The sequence below is a fragment of the Penaeus japonicus genome, unplaced genomic scaffold (genome assembly GCF_977035675.1).
Source record: "Penaeus japonicus unplaced genomic scaffold, GWHDUDI00000001_assembly GWHDUDI00000041, whole genome shotgun sequence".
NCBI lineage: Eukaryota > Metazoa > Arthropoda > Malacostraca > Decapoda > Penaeidae > Penaeus > Penaeus japonicus.
The window spans coordinates 7,920,768-7,939,524 of NW_028234443.1; the positions used below are offsets into that span (position 1 = coordinate 7,920,768).

The window sequence follows — 18,757 nt, forward strand, 5'->3', positions numbered from 1 at the left end:
TGCAGTGAACATGAGTGTCTCCTTCCAGCTAATGAGGGCTTGAGGGATGAGTGATCGTTCCGTGAACATTCAGAACAGGAAGAACAATAACGATCTTTCATTCAGCCGCTTCCTCCCCGGGCAAAGAACACAATTGGAGAATTTTATTATTAACGGCAATCAAGAAACATGTTTTTTTTGTTTTATTGGGACATATGATGGAAGGAAAACATGTGTAGTAAAAGTAAAATAATAATGCGACAAGAGAAATTAAAACAGATTAAATAAAGACACGACACGGAAAATAAAAAAATAAGGAGAATCACTGGAAAATAAAACTAATAAGAGATTACTGAACAATCTTCAGCCATAACATACACTTCTTGGCAACATCACTAGGAGTAGGCGTGTGACATGACAATATATATGTGAAATCCGGCCTTGTGTTTTATTTATATCACCAGATTCCTGTTTCCCTCTGAGATTTTGGCGTAGGCCTATCTGAGTGTTAGAATGAGAAGGGTGAGCACCCCCCCACCCCATCCCCATCCCCACCACCGCCCCTTCCCCTGAAGCCTATGGAAAATGCAGAAGTCGTGCGGCGTCCCCTCTTTAGGATGTTCCTCGGTCATCCGACGTGTCCGGGGAGTGGTCGCGCGGACACACATGGACACATATGGACACATGGGACACGCGGACACACCACCTCCGATCCTGGCCCTCGGCGGGCTGGCGAGCGGACGAACACCTGCGAGCCGAAGCCGAGGTGAGCGTCGCGCCGAAGCCGAGCCGAGTCCCATGACCCCGTCGTTAATCACCAGGAAACGTCCCAAATTCGGGGCCTCCCGACTTCTCGCTCGACGTCGACGCGGCGGCGGCGGCGCTATGCGGATGTACACGCGAACGTACACATGCCGCAGCGCACACAGCCGATCGGTCCCTACATGGAGCGCTCACAATTTCTGCATTTTTCGGTCAGGGGCGCGGCGGCGGCGGCGGCGGCGGCAGCGGCAGTCGGCCGTCAGCTGGAGGGAGGGATCTGGAGGCGCCCTTGGGGCCTGTGACTCATGCAGGGACTCCCTTGGCTGCCCTTATAAGGAGGCCGTCTTCTCATTGATTCCTCGCCGCCGCCTTGTGAGGGAAGACGGGCTGGGGGGAAGGGAGATGGGGAGATGAGGGAGAAGGGAGGGGGTGAAGGGAGCGTGACCTCGCCGGGGTGAATACGGGCAACAACAGTGGCCTCCCTCGTGCCCGTATCACCACCACTGGGCGGCCGCGCTCCCACTACAGAGGAGAGAGAGAGAGAGAGGGGGGCGGGGGAGATTTCTTAGTCTCCTCCCATCCCCTCTCCCCTCCTCCTCCTCCTCCTCCTCCTCCTCCTCACCATCGTAGAGGTATTGGACCCAAACAGCTGATGGAGCCTCAACGCTCAGCTGGAACCTGTGGGCTGGTATAACTTCTGTTTCCCATACTCTGTTAGGAGCAACGGGGCTACCAAACCCCGTTACCTTGGATATAAATTCATAGTAAAGGATGGACACTCGATATACACACAATGAACCAAATGTTGCTTTGAGAAGTAAGAAATGTAAAAGCATTTGTTTCTTTTCGACAAGTCCCTTTTTTTCTTAGTAGAAAAAAAAAATACTCGGAAAATAAAGATATATGTATATGCCGAATGCACGTTGCAAGCAATGCATCGCAAGCTCGCCTTTAGCAACAAAGGGGAAAGGGAGCGACATCCAGACCGAGCGCGACCAACAAACTCCACTCCAGAGGTGTGAGAAAGAACTCCACTCGCCTGCTTACATCTTTCGCTCTAGCTTCCTTTGCTCTCACGTTTCCCTTCCTCAGAGAGAGAGAGAGAGAGAGAGAGAGAGAGAGAGAGAGAGAGAGAGAGAGAGAGAGAGAGAGAGAGAGAGAGAGAGAGAGAGAGAGAGAGAGAGAGAGAAAGCACACAGAGACAGATAGAAAGGCATCTCCCAGCAGGAGCGGCGTCGGCGTGCGCGCGCGAGAGAGGGAGGGAGACGGGGAGGTGCAGGAGGTAGGTGGCCGCCCGCCCGCCCGCCCACCCGCCCGTCCGGCTGAGGTGGGTCGTGTGTGATCGCCCCAATGGCTGGGTAGTGGCAGGGTGGGCACGCACGCTCCATGCCCATGTTTGGACGCACCCCCACCATCCTCCTCCTCTCGCTGCTGCTGCCCCCCCCCTCCTGCCTCACCCCCCACTCTCCCCGCTCCTCCGGCCGTTCAAGTGGCCTTATGACGGCCTCTACTTTGATGAGACACGTTCATTATGCTCTCATGGCTGCGACGGCCACGGCAAGGAGGGGCGAGGGAGGAAGAGGGGGGGGGTCGTCGTCACACGTCCTCAACACCTGAGATCTGCCTCCGTGCTTTCCTCGTCGTCTCCACATTCCCTTTCTTCTCCTTCTCCTTCTCTTACTCCTTACTCCTCCTCCGTCTTCCCCAAGTGCTGTGAACAAGAGGAGGAGGAGGAGGAGGAGGAGGAGGATGGAGGAGCGACGGCCGACGGAGCTCGTGGCGTAACGGTGCCGAGAGGAGGCCGACGGCGGACAAGGGGCTGATATCAAGCGAGGCGACTAAATATTATCGCCTTCGGAAGTGTGACCCGGGAAACGACTCTTGCCCGGCCACCGGTCTTCATCACCATAACCACCACCAGAGTCATCGTCGTAATCCTCCTCATCACCACCACCACCTTCACCCCCCTCCCATCCACACCCACCCGTTCCTTGGTCCCTGTCGCCATGCCATCAACCCTAGCATGAATACCAAATGCAAATTGCCAATCCCTATTCAATCATCCCGGATTCAGTTAGACGCGACAGCTCGGCAACAATGAAGGTAAAACAGCTGATCGCTTACCTTCTTACCTTCCCCCCTTATCTTCTCGATCTTCAATCCCTCCTTTCTCCTTTTTTTCTCGATATATATCTTTAACTATCATCCTTTCTCCCTCTCTTTACACATACACCCGAGTCAACCCCATTACGTTAAGAATACGTCAACCTAAGACGTCTACCACCTCCCCCCCTCCCCCCACCCTAAACGTGCGGCGGTAAAGCATTATCGCCCAACTGCGCACTTTAAGCGTTTTAAAACCTCTCTCCAGGGTGGGATATAAGCCCTTGGTGAGCCGGCCAGAGGAGGGCCACGCACGTTTCGCTCCCGACGGCACGAGGAAGGGCCCGAAGAGAGGAGGAGGAGGAGGAGGAGGAGGAGGAGGAGGAGGAGGAGGAGGAGTCACCTTCTCGCTCCTCTTGGTCTGTGTGTGTGACGTGGCCTGGGAGAGGGAGAGGGAGAGGGAGAGGGAGAGAAAGGACCAGGCAAACCACCAAGAGTCACCCGACGCAGAAAGAAGGAAAAGGAGGAAGAGAAGGAAGAAGAAGAGGAAGAAGAAAAGGAGAAGGAGGAGGAAAAGGAGGAGGAAGAGGGCAAGCGCGCGTCAACAGGAGAGCGAGAATTTGGCTCCCTCGTTATTTCTCCGTGACTCTGGCTTCCACTGCCCTGCAAACGGGTCGAGAGTTCGGTGTGAGGGGGAGGTAGGTGGGGTAAAGAGGAAGAGGGAGGGAGGGACGGGAGATGAGAGGGCAGGGAGGGTAGGGAGGGAGGGACGGGAGATGAGAGAGCAGGGAGGGGAGAGGGGAGGGGACGGGAGAGGGGAGGCAAAGTGGGGTTGAGGCTGTAATTACTTATCATCAGTAATCACGTAATCATCATCATCACCACCACCACGACCATACGCACGCACCACCACAATGGTTGGCGAGCGGTGACGGCGAGCGGCCAACGACACTGCGATGGGCCGCTTCACCGGCGCCGACGTGAGGAGGAGGAGGAGGAGGAAGACGAAGAGAAGGAGAAAGAGAAAGAGGAGGAGGAGGAGGAGATAGAAGCGGAGGAACAGAAGGAGATAAGATGGAGGAGAAAGAGAAGACGAAGCAGGAGACAAGTAAGAACACGAAGGAAGAGGAGAAAACACGGGAGGGAAAAGAGCAGCAGCAGGAGGAGGAGGAGGAGGAGGAGGAGGAGGAGGAGGAGGAGAAGGAGGAGGAGCAGGAGGAGAAGAAGGGAGTCTATGACCGTTTAAACGATAATGCAGCAGCAAGTCTTGAGTCGTTCGTTCGTTCCTCTTGACATCATGGCATGGTGATAGTGGTGCAGGCCGTGCAAGGCTACACACACACACACACACACAGATTATCGGAAGGGCCGACTGCTGACTAAGTGTTTACGACTCAAATGCGCAGAGAGAAAGAGAGAGAAAGAGAGAGAAAGAGAGAAATAGAGAGAAAGAAAGAAAGAAAGAAATAGAGAGAGAAAGAGAGAAAGAGAAAGAAAGAGAGAGAGAGAGAGAGAGAGAGAGAGAGAGAGAGAGAGAGAGAGAGAGAGAGAGAGAGAGAGAGAGAGAGAGAGAGAGAGAGAGAGAGAGAGAGAGAGAGAGGGTGGTTGCAAAGAGCGTCTAAGGTGGGAAAGAAAGGAGGGAGGGAGAGGGGGGATGAGAGTATTACGAGTTCATGAGAGTCCGGGGTGAGGCGAGTGAGCCAGTTGACCCTGCCCTATATACTCTCGTGAAGAGCCGCCACTAGCAACTCGCAACTCGCACTGTGGCACACCTCATAATCTCATCTGTTGTGATGGAAGAAAGAGATGTTCTTCTGTTCTCTTACTAGAGGGGAAAAAGAGAGAGGGGAGGGAGGGAGGGAGAGAGAGAGAGAAGGGGGGAGGGGAGGGGAGGGGGGGAAATCATTGCACATCGAACAATGGAACCGTTCTTATAATCCAATCCCCAACTCTTGGCCCGCAAGTGAAGATAAGAGAACTTCTATCGTGTTCCCTTTATCAATCCCGTTATCTTTTTAAAAGATATGCTATCTCAACTCTTTTATTTCTTTTTAAATAAATATTTTTACTCGGCGGACAGTAATCATCCTCTCGAACTTTCGCCGCGAAAAAAAACATGTAAGCAAGATGTATGAAAGCACGTCCTCTAAATAGACGAGAAGGAAAAAGCAGAGAAGTTGAGGCAGAATGAGACTGGGGGAAGGAGAGGGTGGAGGAGGAGGAGGAGGAGGAGGAGGAGGGGAAGGAGGAGAGAGGAAAGAGGATGTAGAAGGATAGGGGGTGGAGGAGGAGGAGGAGGGAGAGAGGGAAGAGGAGGAGGAGGGAGAAGGATAGGGGGAGGAGGAGGAGGAGGAGAGGAGGGGTTGATGGCGTGAGTGCGGTTGAGTCCGGGAGAGCATGACAAGGAACTTGCGAGGGAGATGAGAGGGGAAAAATTAGAACGAGGGAGAGGGAGGAAAGGGAAAGTGTTAAGAAAATGGAGATGGAAGAAGATAGAGACGAAGAGGGAGGAAGAGAGAGAGAGAGAGAGAGAGAGAGAGAGAGAGAGAGAGAGAGAGAGAGAGAGAGAGAGAGAGAGAGAGAGAGAGATAGGGGGGATAGAAAAAAAAATAGAACAAAGAAAGAGAAAGAGTAAGAGAGAGAAAGGTCGAGAAAGAGAGAGAGGGACGCAAGAAGAATGAGAAAGGCTAAGCGTGTGAAGCTTAGAGCGCGAAGACAGAGGTGAGTCTGTGCATCCAGCCAGTCTAACCTTACATCAACACACTCGTGTCCGCATAGCATTTCAACACCATCTTATACAGCAAGTTTTGTTTGTTTGTGCGGGGAAGGATGGGGGAGGAGGGAGAGGGAGGGAGGAGGAGGGAGAGGGAGGGAGGAGGAGGGAGGATGAGAAGGATGGAGATGAGGAGGAGGAGGAGGAGAATAAGGAGGACCAGGGGAGAGGGAGAGGGAGGGGAGGGGAGGAAAGGGAAGGGCAAGGGGAATGCCCAAGATCTTCTCCACTTGGGCATTGTGTTCGCTTGGGCATTCCTCCCTATCTTAGCCAAGAAAGGAGGCACGGGACGAGAGAGGCGAGGCGAGGCATAAAAGGACCCGACAGGCTCGGACAATGAAGTTGCCACGATAGCCCTAGGTAGGTAGGTAGACAGACAGACAGACTTAGAGCTCCCGATAGCCCTACTACAGCTACAGTAGCCCCCCACCCCCCCATCCCCGATAGGCCGACAGCCCCGCAGACGCAAACACCTGCATGTCGATTGCTTGGAGGAGGAAAAGTAGCCGGTTTAGACTCCAGATTGACGGGTTTGGGCGTGATCGACACAAGGCAGAGACCTCGCTTGTCCTGTCTCACTGGATCTCGCTGTCGCTGTCGCTATCTCTCACACACCCAAGGCAACGAGTCACGCCGCGTCATGAAGTCCCTATGGTAGGGGGAGACATAGTAGAAAATGTCGCCGCAAAGATAGAGAGAAAAAGGGAGCGAAAGAACGAAAGAGTGAGAGAAAGAGAGAACGAAAGACAAAGAGAGAGAAGAACAGTAAGGGGGAAAGAAAAGGGCGAATGAACACAGAGAGCAAGCCATCATGGTATGTACTACAACTGGCTGATGACGTTACACGAGTGAGTGAACTTTTGACTAAACATTCAAGGCGCTAACGGCAGGGTTCAGCTCTGGCAGAGAGAGAAAGAGAAAGAGAAAATGAAGGAGGCAGAGAGCTAGAGAGAGAGAGAGAGCTGCAGAGAGAGAGAGAGAGAGAGAGAGAGAGAGAGAGAGAGAGAGAGAGAGAGAGAGAGAGAGAGAGAGAGAGAGAGAGAGAGAGAGAGAGAGAGAGAGACGTTCACACTACCAGAGGCATCCCTTCTGTCGGCCGCCATTGCAATATCAGCCTTAAGGACGACTGTTGCAAGGCACAGTCTCGCTTGCCCTCGGTTGCGGGGACTGCTGCTACTCGCCGCCGCCAGGCTGAAGATAAACAACAAACCCCTTTCCGAAGTGAACTCATCGCCGTGTTGGGGAAATGACGAAGCCGAAGAGAAAGAAAGAGAAAGAGAGAGATAGAGAGGAGAGAGAAAAAAAAACAGTAAAAGAAAGATTGAAAAGAAGGAGACGAGAGGAATGCGCGACGGCCTCTCAACAATTCGCTCCTCTTTGGGTTCTGCGTTCCATCACCATTGCTAGTCAACTTGCACATGCGTTGCAACGGGATGAGTCGGGTCTTTTTCGCGAAGGTTCACGACGACGACGACCACCACCATCATCATCATCATCCCAAGGTTGCAGAGCAAGTTCAAGATGTGCAACTCTTCAGACACAGAACTGGAAATTCCAAATTCTTCATTGAAAGGAGAAAGAGAGAAAGAGAGAGAGAGAGAGAGAGAGAGAGAGAGAGAGAGAGAGAGAGAGAGAGAGAGAGAGAGAGAGAGAGAGAGAGAGAAAGAGAGAGAGAGAGAGAGAGAGAGAGAGAGAGAGAGAGAGAGAGAGAGAGAGAGAGAGAGAGAGAGAGAGAGAGAGAGAGAGAGAGAGAGAAGATTGACGATCGCAATATTGAAGTGACTGAAGTGATCCCCTACACCCCACCCAAAATATAAAAGAGGCGTCTCAAAAAATACCTTTCGAGTGATCGTTACAGCCACAGCGCCCTCTATCTTCTTTCTTATCTTATCAGGACTCGCCACCTCGACATCCGCTAGCATCCGTGCCGTGCCCTTTCAAAGTCACTGAACCTCTCGTACTGTATCCGACCCAATTACCCAAGGAGTGGATAATAGGAGCAGGGATAATTACAATTAAAACCCTCCCTTATTTGAGCGCAATGATCCTACAGAGAGAGAGAGAGAGAGAGAGAGAGAGAGAGAGAGAGAGAGAGAGAGAGAGAGAGAGAGAGAGAGAGAGAGAGAGAGAGAGAGAGAGAGAGAGAGAGAGAGAGAGAGAGAGAGAGAGAGAGAGAGAGAGAGAGAGAGAGAGAGAGAGAGAGAGAGAGAGAGAGAGAGAGAAAGAGAGAAGGAACAAAAGGGGAAAACTGACCGATAGACAGATGGACTAGATAGATAGATAGAAAGAGCCAGAGCCCCAACACCACCTTCGGGGATGAATGCGTCACCCACCAGGTATGCGAAGGGTGAAAGTGTGTGGGGAATGGCGATATGGGTGACCCAGGATGCTCGCTCGCTCCCTCCCTCGCTCGCTCTTTCGCTCTTTCTCGCAAACACACCACCTCGTCCCAGTGGGGATCCTCAGGTTCTGCTGTTCTTGGGACCGCCTTGGGTCATTTACGGGGGGAGGGGGGGGGTAGAAGGAGATTGGGAAAAGGCAGAGGAAAAGCGTCGCAAGGGCTTGGCCTCAATCGCACTTCAGGCGAGATGCTTCAAAGGCGAAAGTCCCTCGGCGTCCTCTCCTCCCCCTCCCTCTCCCTCTCCCCCCCTACTGGCTACTAGCACAATGCTCATCAAATCTAATGGAAATCTATCGCCGATGCTTGTCCCGTTTATGACCAATTTAAGCATAGCGGGCGTGGCAATGGGCGGGGGTGGGCGGGGCGAGGGGGGAAGCGAAGGCGAGGTTACGTGAATGAGGCGAAGGGGATTTAACTCAACCCCCCTCGCTCGCTCACTCACCCCCTCCCCCTCCCCGCCTCCCACCATGCCTCTGATAGCAGCGTAGCGGTCTGTCCTTACTACACCAACACCCCGCCTACGCCCACATAACATAACACAAACCTCATCGCATTACAACGTCGCCGCCCCATTCCGCCGAAAATCCGCCCAACCCCGCCTGTAACTTCCGTGCGCACACGCCCACAAGCGACGGCGTACACATGGAAAAGCTGGGGTGGGTGGAGGGGGAGAATACAGCCGAGGAAGTGCACACAGACCACACCTACACGCGGAAACACGGTTGCTAGACACGCACACGGTCGCGAAAAAACCTTCCCTAACCTACTCCGGTACTTGTCCCTCTCCGCAGCCGAGCCGAAATGTATGGAAAGGCGGCTCCCCCCCCCCCCCCTGCACGCATGAACAGCGCTGTGCGTATATGGCACAACACCCTGCATGCATAATAGGAGGGGGGAGGGGGGGTTATATATACATATACACGCATAACAACCGCCTGAAAAAGCTATACAAGTTTCGAACTCGCTCTCACAATTTCGACGTTCATGATTTTCAAAACGTAAACTCTCGTGGGCAAAAATTACGAGATAGGTGTAGGCAGAAGGGGAGCATTTTTTATTCTTTTTTTTTTTTTGCATGGGGGGGATCATAATCATAAATCCGGCAATGGAATTGAATGAGTAGGGGGGAGGGGGGGGGGTCATGTAAGGGGTGTTGTCGGCGTGGCACAGTAGTTTGGCTCTTTTTACACCAACTATTTCTTTTTTTTTCAAAGGCATCGATGTACTATATGGACTTCCTGTCTGAGTCTGTCCCCATGCAATAAATTCCCAAAGAGGGCTAGGCATATCAGCAACCACACGCACACATACAACCATGAACGCTGAATCGAAAACCGCAAACCCTCATCTTTTTCTCTCTAAAACTTCTCTTCCCCTCATGTTCTCCCCCATTCCTTTCCCTCATGGTGACACGAGGAGAGGAATAGGGAGAGGGAGAGAGGGAAAAAGAGAGAAGAGAGAAGAGGGGTAAAAAAAAGGAATAGCAGTTCAAAATGACTTTCACCGTGGCCATGTGTGTGTACAAAGCAGAGTCACACTCGCCAAGGTCTAGTAGTTAAGGCACTCACTCACAACTTTTCTCTTTCTCCTTTCTCTTTCCTCTCGCTCTCCCCCCCCCCTCTCAATTTCGGCATCTCATTATCAACCCCCCCTCCTCCCTCCAACACACACAGCACCTTCCCATAACTATCGGATAACAGGATCCAAAAGTCATTAATACAACTGTGTGCGTAGGAGAGAGAGAGAGAGAGAGAGAGAGAGAGAGAGAGAGAGAGAGAGAGAGAGAGAGAGAGAGAGAGAGAGAGAGAGAGAGAGAGAGAGAGAGAGAGAGAGAGAGAGGTGAGGAAAGACTCGCTAGCCCCAACGTCACCGAGGGAGGCTTAGCACCATTTATGGCCATGAATCAACGCGGCGACTATCCTCTGCACAGTCACGCGGAGGGGAGGGGAGGGGAGGGGGTTGAGGGGGGGGGGTAGGGGCAGAGAAGGGAAAGGACGATGGGATGAGCGAGGGAAAGACACGTCGCTCTACAGCTGGTCACGCCTAACCGTAGCCATCCCATCCCATCCCCTCCCCTTCCCTACCCCCCTTTCCCTCCATCTACACCCACCTGCGTGACAGCAACGCTAACAACTTCCCTCCCTCCCTCCCTCCCTTGTTCCCTCCCTCCCACGTCCGCTGCGAGGGAGGAAGGAAGGGAGGAAGGGCTGGACCCTGTGTCACGTTACTATGGCCTGTGGCATTCCCCCCCCGCCCCTCCTACGATAGAAGCGTAAGGGGGGTGGGGGTTGGGGGAAGTGTGGGGGAAAGGGAGAGGGAGGGGGCGATTGAATGAGTCACAGCAATTTATACATACAAAAAAAAAACACCCCTAAAACTACCGCTATCAAATGAATGGCGCAAGTAAAAATGTAAATAAATCTCCCCTCATTTTTTTTTTGTCCCCCCCCCAAGTGCGTGAAACGATGGGTTCGACCGACACACGGTGGCACCTAACGTTAGCACGGAGCATGGCACTGTACTAGCGCTTTACTTGGAGGGAGAGTAGAGGAGGGGGGGGTAGGGGGAGTAGGGAGAGGGGGAGCCGACATGTCTGAGAGATCGATGGGATTGATTGCATGAGGACCAGCGTCGCCTCGCTGCCCCCGGCCCTCATAAAATGCTGCAGTGTCCCCGTTTGGGCTTCTTCGCCTTATGAGTTCGAGGTGTGTGTGAGAGAGAGAGAGAGAGAGAGAGAGAGAGAGAGAGAGAGAGAGAGAGAGAGAGAGAGAGAGAGAGAGAGAGAGAGAGAGAAACGAATGGCTGAGAGAAAGAGGAGACAAAGAGTAATGAGAAAAGGAACGAAAGAGAAATGCATTAGGTAGAGAGAAAGTAGGAGAGAGTACGATAAAGTGAGAGCGAGACGAGCGATAGGAAAATTGAGCGAGAAAGCAAGAGAGATAGTTAGAGAGAGAGAGAAAGAAATATGGGAATAGCAAGTCACCAGCAGCCAGTTCGAGGCAAGGAGTCGGGCGCGGGGCGAGGCGTCAACGCATGTCTAGGTCTTCGGGCTTGGGGCCTGCGTTGGAATCATCATCCATAAGAGGGGGGGGGGGGGCTACCGTTAGGTTGGACAGCAAAATATAATAGCAATTGAAGTTGAACAGGAAAATAAAGATTCTGACAGACGAGTCTAGGGATTTAAATCCTTATTTTGCAAATATTAAGCTTGATTGAATGTCTCGGTCGTTTAGGCTGACAAGCTGGCTGACTGACTGACAGACAGACAGGCAGACAGGCTGGCTGGTTGGCAGGCTACATAGGACACACATGTTTCCCACGTTAAGCCTCGTCTTTCCCACGGTTCACCTGAACCACAGACACAACCTACCGCGCCACACCCGCCTGTCAGACAGCCTGCCATGCATGTTATCAACTGCCACCAGACACGACACAAAAAACCTGCTGTGACTGATCAATGCCTACTACTCTCTAACTCTCCCCCTCGGCGGCCGAAGGCAAGTCCCCGGAGGAGGTCAGATGAGAGTGGGGTGGGGAGGGAGGGTTGGTGGGGGGTCGCAGGGGGTGTGGGTGTGACTTTGTTGCTGGACTAACTCGGCATCGGCGATCGGAACCGGCGAGGCACTTGCTTCTCCTAGCCTGGCATGGCCATGGGAGTTCAAGAGCCGCGTCAGCGCTCGCAATTATGCGTCGCCGTGTGTCGTAACGGTACCGTGGAGGGAAGAGGGGTCGGGGCCAGACGGAAACCGGGTCACAGGCAGTGGGGGGAGACAGGAAGGCGGGAGGGGGCAATCGGGGAGGGAGAGGGCGGGCGTGACCTCGTGGGTGGCGCCACAGGATGGCGACCTCTGACCCTCAACCACCGTCACTCCCGCTGCAGCCACTCCCGTCGGCCTCCGCCACGGGCCTCTGCCTCCAGCTCCCAGGCTAGCGTGTGCTAACGAGCTGTTGTTGATTCATTACCGCCATCTTAATGACAAGGGGAAAATTAAATGATCTCTGCCGACCGAGCCAGGGTACTAAACAAATACACCTGCGCAGGTGTTACCGCAGCGCTCTGGCAGAATGAGGGAAGTGAGAACAAACATCCGGGCCACCGATCCCCCCCCCCCACAAGGCCGCATGGACCACCTCCAAGACGAGGCGCCCGTCTCGTACGGCCTCCTCGAACCGCCCATGCCAACCAGCGGCAAGGCGTGGGCAAGGGAGAGAACCGAGAGGCGAGGCTGAGACCACCGCTCAAGAGACCTAGGGTTTCACACGTCGCGAGGGAGAACAGCAGTTCTATTGTGACGTCACGCATGGGCAAGGCCGCCACTTCCACCTCCCCCCCGCCCCCCGCCCCTCTAATGCCCCATCTCGCGCCCACTTTCCCTCTCGTTCACCACACCTGTACACACCAAACCCAAAATCAAAGCTCTCTCGGCGTCGATTAGACATTCGAGGCCGACAGTCAACCTCGAGAGCGCAAGAATTCAAGGCAGATGCTCGTACTTGAGGCGGATGAGAGAGAGAGAGAGAGAGAGAGAGAGAGAGAGAGAGAGAGAGAGAAATACCGTAGCCAAGGTTGGACTATTCCAAGAGATTCCACCGAGGTCTTGTGGGAATTATGAAGTGAACGTTCACCATCCCCCTCAGCCCTGGCCATGCCCTAGAATGCCCCAAAACCTTGGATATACAAGTACATCTCCCCCACCCCCTCCCTCCCCTCCCCAAATCTGCCTCGCGCACTCTCCCTTTCCCCTTCGTGCGCACACCTGCCACCCTTTCATCACACCTGCCACGACGCACATCTGCCATACGACATACGGAAGTTCAATGAAGATCAACCTGGAGGTGAATGCACTCCGTGACAGGTAAACAGCAAGATTTGCGGCGAGGAAAGTGTCCGACGCGCTTTACCGCAGCCGGCCACGCAAACACACACGCACATACACGTACACACACCCACACACACACACAGAGCCTATCACGAGTTCTAGCACGTCAACATTGCCATCTCCGAGTGCATGTTGGCACGAAGCCTTCTGGAGCAACAGCATGTGGCGAGTGAAGGCGTGAGCCCAGGCTGAGTGGGTAAGGAGGGAAGGAGGGAGGGAGGGAGGGGCAGGGAGGGAGGGTAAGAGGCGGGCGAGGTGACTGAGGTACCGGAGACAAGGTCGCTTCTGGTACCCTGGGGGCTGAGGTGAAGGTGGGAGGAGGTACCGAATGGGGCAGAGTGTAGGGGGGAGGAAGGGAGGGAGGGAAGCAGGTGGGGAGGAGGGGGTAACCTTCCCCACACCTACCAACCCAACCCAACCCACCCCACCCTACCCTACCCCACCGACCAGGCCTTCATCCATACCTTCACCCACTCAAACCCCACCTTACCACCTCCCCTCTTCCTCCTCTCCCCCCTCCCCCTCCTCCCCGCCCCATCTCACCCCAAGATCTGTTACCAACTTATTGCAGCTTCTGGACACGGGGGAGAAAAATGAGGCTTCCCCGTGAGGCTCGCTCTCTCTCCCTCCAACAGGAAATTTCCCAGATCGTGTTGCTGCGTCACCCAACACGGCACCGCCTCCGAGACGTTGAAGAGAGACTCTCGAACGTCTTAACCTTCTGAAAAATGATCGTGACCTCCGCTGAAACCTATACCACAAGGTGTCATCAGACAGGTGGCCCAGGTGTCTCAGGGCCCTTACGAACACGCACCAAGGCATGAAAGCTCACACGCACGCACTCACACACACACACACACATGAGAAGGGGGAGAGCCTATGCTCGAAGTCTTCTTGCATTGTACAGACTAATGTGCCTGTGTGATATGGCTGATTATCAAACAATTGAATCAGACTCTCATGCACCTGCCTGGTTCATGACACACCCGTTTTCATGGTCAGCGAATAAAAGCTATGTTGTCCATATATAGGCCGATAAGGACACGTGGAATACCAGGAGAAAGACCCATTATCTGGCAGACCACACGAAAATCTAACCAGGACAAAACAGATACACTTTCGTCACAACAACCAGGCATTGTTCTCTCGACCCTCTTCTGTGTGTTTTTTTTTTTACATTCCCCCACCTACACCCAAATTACAACGGCAACTCGACACTTTCACCCTTATGCTAATTACGGCGAGGTGCTACATTCGCCTGCTGTTACGACTGCACGTTATCTCGTTCTACTAATCTAATCAGAAAGAGGAAACGCAATGTTTGCCGTTTCGCTGCGAGATTACCAGTAGTTTGAGGTGGAAGAGTGACTTATCAAAAACCGTTGACGATCGCGCATGCGTTTAGAAACAGGGTCGTTGGGCTGTCTGTCGCTCTCAAAAACCCTAGGTGAAACTGGGTCGCTCTTTTGAAAACTCATTATAAACAGTGAGGTTGGATTTACCGCCTCGGAGCTCCCTGTTACTACCTCTCCCTTTTACTCAACTCTTATACAATCCTAAAACTCTTGAGTGAGATACTGATACTATACGAAACCGAAGCAAACACAATGGGCGGGGAGAGAAAAAGACTAAAGTAAGAAACAAAAGCTAAAATGGAGAGAGAAAAAAAAAACGGGTATTGCTAGGGGGCAAACAACGGCTTGTGGTTGTTGCATTCATGTCGGCCTCTCATTTCTGTTTATGCGGTGTTGACAGTGGAATGCAGAGTGGAAGACCAAACCCAGTAATACTTTAGTTACAATTAAATCTTGGCTTTATAGACACCTATATTAAACTTACATCACGGGAAGACTTTAATAAGATCTCATCTAAGGAATACGGAGAATTACTTTACTCGACTTCTCTGGAAAAAATGCTATCCATTTACTTCAAATCTAATCAACTATCGATTCTGAATCCACACACAAAATAACAAAAGCAAAGCAGAAAAGAGGCGGTTTCTCTCGCCCTGCTTCATCAAACGGTTCAAGAGGCGTTAGGAAATTCCAAGCCTCGAACGGGGGACTTAATCTGCCATGATAAAAGAATTTTTATCAACTTGCAACCACCTCCCGGCCTGACCCATCGCCCTACCCCCCTCCCGCCCTTCCTCCCACCCGCCCCTGACTTAAAACCTCCTTTTTTGACAACCAGGGACGGCTTAAACTACAATACCACCCCTTGAACCTATAGCAAGGACCTTCCACTCCATATATCTCCCAAAAAGACCGTGAAATCGAGTGAAATAGGCGATCCCTAGCCAACATAAACACACAAACACACACACACACCGGCGCGGCTGAGAGAGAAGGAGAATATCGAGCGAGGAGAACACACCCATCCAGCCTCGCCTCAACCGACGCTCTTCTTAAATACAGGTTCCTCTTGCCTCTTTCTCTCCCTCTCTTGCTCTTATTTTACGGGGGGGAGGATACTCATTCTGATAGGATTCTTAAAGAGGGGATTTCTTAAGAGACTGGGGTGTGCCTACGCGAGACTCGGCATGCCTGCAAACGCGAACTGTGACTAAGAAAAACAAAAAAAGAGTAAGAACAGATCAGTTGCCATCCATTAAATTCCTCTTCTCTCTCTGGGCTTTGACACTCACGGCTTCTCTCCTCAGGATTTCCATGTGTAGCTTGCGAGACAGTTCCTCATTGTCATCCTTTAGTCGCTCTGTATCTTCCTTGGCCTGACGCATTTTCTTTTTAAGGACCTCCATCAGGTCTGCTCCTTTGCCTACGGTCGTCATCTTGCACAGAATTACCACAGTAAGGTGTCACTTGGACCAACTCAGCAATCAGACTGAGTCGCGAGAGTCGTCGAGCTGGACGACTCGGATCGGCGGCCGCGTAGCAACCTCGCCGCTGACTGACTCCGCCCCTTAAACTAGTCCCGCCCTCGCCCTCTAACTCCCTCTTTTTGAATTTCGTTATGGGGCGTTGTACGTTCGAGATATAACAACGGAGGGAGTGTGTTTGATGATTGCTTTGCTGGATTAATAGGGATATTTCGGATATTGATCGAGTAATGCTCACTTTGACCTCAAAAACAGTGGTAAAAGTTTTGAATCCCTCCGCCAGCCCACCTGAGTCATTAAATCACCTTTACTGGTTATACCATCCCGACTCATCTGTTACGATTCGAATTGCCTTATGTGTCAGTATGAAAGCATCAGTACCAATCAATGGCAAAGCAATCAACAGTCACGATTTACTTTAGATATTTGAAAAGGTATTGCCGACAGCCGGTGTAAGGGTGTGGATGGAATTCTCGGCGCCAAATACAAAAAAGTTACCACCTCGTTTAGCTAACTCTAGATGAAACTTTGAGGACTCATATTGATCGTATTTACGACAATAACATCAATGTAAAGCCGTACTCGCATTCGCCAATTACCAAGAATTAACTGTACGGATAATACAACAAAGACATCCCTTAATGGCATCCGCGATAAGACATTCACAAGAAGCCGTTTGTGAAATCCTCTACGTCTATGTCTAACAACCATCTCGGGGAAAACACAACATCTGGCTCTCGCTGTGAAACGGTTTCGTGCTTGCGTAATAATCAGCGTCAGGTGAAAAATATCCCAGACTAACATCCTTCAGAGAAAGCTTCAGTAGGACGTCTTCCATATATGGCCTCATCTGGGGACCGCGAACTCACCAAATAAAACTATACTCTTCGCCAAATGTCTGCACAGCCACATGGCTTTATCGAGAGGCACGGTAATACTAAAGCGAGTAAATGTTTATAAATGAGAGGAAATCGGAATGAAAAGGCGAAAAGAAAATTGGAAGAAAACAAAAAAATTAGATGGGAGAGTATATTCGCCAAATGTCTGCAGAGGCAGGAGACTTTTATCGAAATACGTGACTAAATTAAAGTGACGGATGGTTATATAAGAAAGTGAAAATGAATAACTCTAAAATAAAAGAGTCCTACTGGAATCCCGAGTCTTTATCGCGAATAATTGTTGGTTTATCTCTGGTGTCTTCGTACATCGCATATGACGTCACCGACCGGCGCCCATACCCAGCCACGGGTGCCACGAGGCTTAAAGTGAGCATTTCTACTTCATTTATCAAGAATCTGGGGAAGTGTGATTCTGCCGTGGATGGCGTGAAAGTCTTTCTAGCATATATGAATTGTATTTTGTACACTATCCCCGTCCACTCCGCCTGACAGCTGATCTTGACACGCGCATGCGCAGCTCGACCAGTACGGTGCACCTGCCAACGGACATTCAAGAGATGTGTACCTGTACCTCCTGCATTAACTACCAATTCGTATAGAGGACCAATTCCATGTCATTCCAGAGGCGAGAGAGTCCGTAGCGCCCGTATTTCGAGAGAAATAGGAACCATAAGGCATGCGCCATGGCTGTTGTACCTTGACACAGAAGTGTCCGGTCATGACGTAAACTCAAGGAAACGGTTGAACATTCCTCTTTCCTAACAGACTGATCCTGATTAGTCATCTGGAATCTCCTTGAGGCCAGTATTCGCTCGAAAGTCGGTAAGAAGAAAATGACTTCTCTTCTGATATTTACTTTAGATAGGATGAGAAGTTTGCATTGAAGAAAGACAAAAGGGAGATGGATATAGAGAGAGAGAATGAGAGAGAGAGAGAGAGAGAGACAGGCGTGTGGGGAGGGGGAGGGGGCAGGTGGGTGGGGTGCCCATATGCCTGCCAGGTGACTCACCCTCCACAGGACCGAATCCTCATGCTGTCTTTGGAAAAACAGCTTCCGCAAAGCTACTACTATCAAAGACGCTGCTGCCATCTTCCGCCAAGGGCCTAGTGCGACATCCAGGAAACAACTTGTGATTTTCTTAAGCCATGGCAAGTTAAACGAGGGTTAAAAAGAAAATGGCGTCTAGGGAACAAGAGCTCAAAATGATACCCCGAAAATTATGAAAATTCTTCCCGCTCGACTTACTGTCTTTCTCTCTACTTGAGCAAACACGAAAGCAAATCCTTCGACACGTAGCATATTTGTAATGAAAACCGCGCATTTCCCCCTCCCACCAATGAAATAAAAGGATGCCGTATCACATTCCATATACCCCCTCCCTTACCTGTCACTCACCCCCTCACCCCACCCCCTACCCCCTAGCCTGTCATGAACACAGCTAAATTCCAAAACTCTCTTTCCCTCTCTAAGTGTTTGGGAATATAGGTGCAAACGGGCGGAAGGAGCTGTTTCGTCATGTACCTCTCCTTCACTCATTTCCGCCGCCCTCATTGGTTTGTGTTCAATGTGAACCTCTCCCCCCCTCCCCCTTCCCCTCCCTCTCCCCCTCCTACTCCCTCTCCCTCTCCCTCTCCCTCCTACTCCCCCTCCCTCTCCCTCGATGGTGTTGTGTTTGTGTCTGTGTGTGTGAGAATGACTGACTGACTGACTGACAATTTACATATGTATACTCGTAGGTATAGAAGTGTGAGTGAGTGTGTGAGTGAGTGTGTGTGTGTGTGTGTGTGTGTGTGTGTGTGTGTGTGTGTGTGTGTGTGTGTGTGAGTGTGAGTGAGTAAGTGAGTGTGTGTGTGAATGTGAATGTGAATGTGAATGTGAAGTGAATGTGAGTGTAAGTGTGAGTGTGTGTGTGTGCAAGCTATGTAGGTTAAGTGCATTAAGTGCCATATTTATAAGTGTGCAGTATATGTACGCATTTAGGTTTTGAGAACCTTTATGTGTATAAACTTGAATGTATGTCCGTATGTTTCTGTGTGTGTGTGTGTGTGTGTGTGTGTGTGTGTGTGTGTGTGTGTGTGTGTGTGTGTGTGTGTGTGTGTGTGTGTGTGTGTGTGGATCTA

General features: G+C 51.6%; 1 protein-coding gene across 50 annotated transcripts in view; it reads right to left on the reverse strand.

Annotated features, from left to right (window-relative positions):
• Tm1 (tropomyosin 1) overlaps positions 1-18,757 on the reverse strand; it is a 50,082-nt gene that overhangs the window by 15,948 nt on the left and 15,377 nt on the right. For 12 of the 50 annotated variants that reach the window (XM_086534523.1, XM_086534529.1, XM_086534530.1 and 9 more), the window contains exon 1: positions 15,546-15,733. The exons of the other annotated variants lie outside the window; for them this stretch is intronic. In XM_086534523.1, the coding sequence (XP_086390649.1) occupies positions 15,546-15,689 (144 nt within the window). In that variant the 5' untranslated portion in view covers positions 15,690-15,733. Of the gene's footprint in view, positions 1-15,545; positions 15,734-18,757 lie in introns of those variants that run through there. 50 annotated transcript variants of the gene reach the window in all.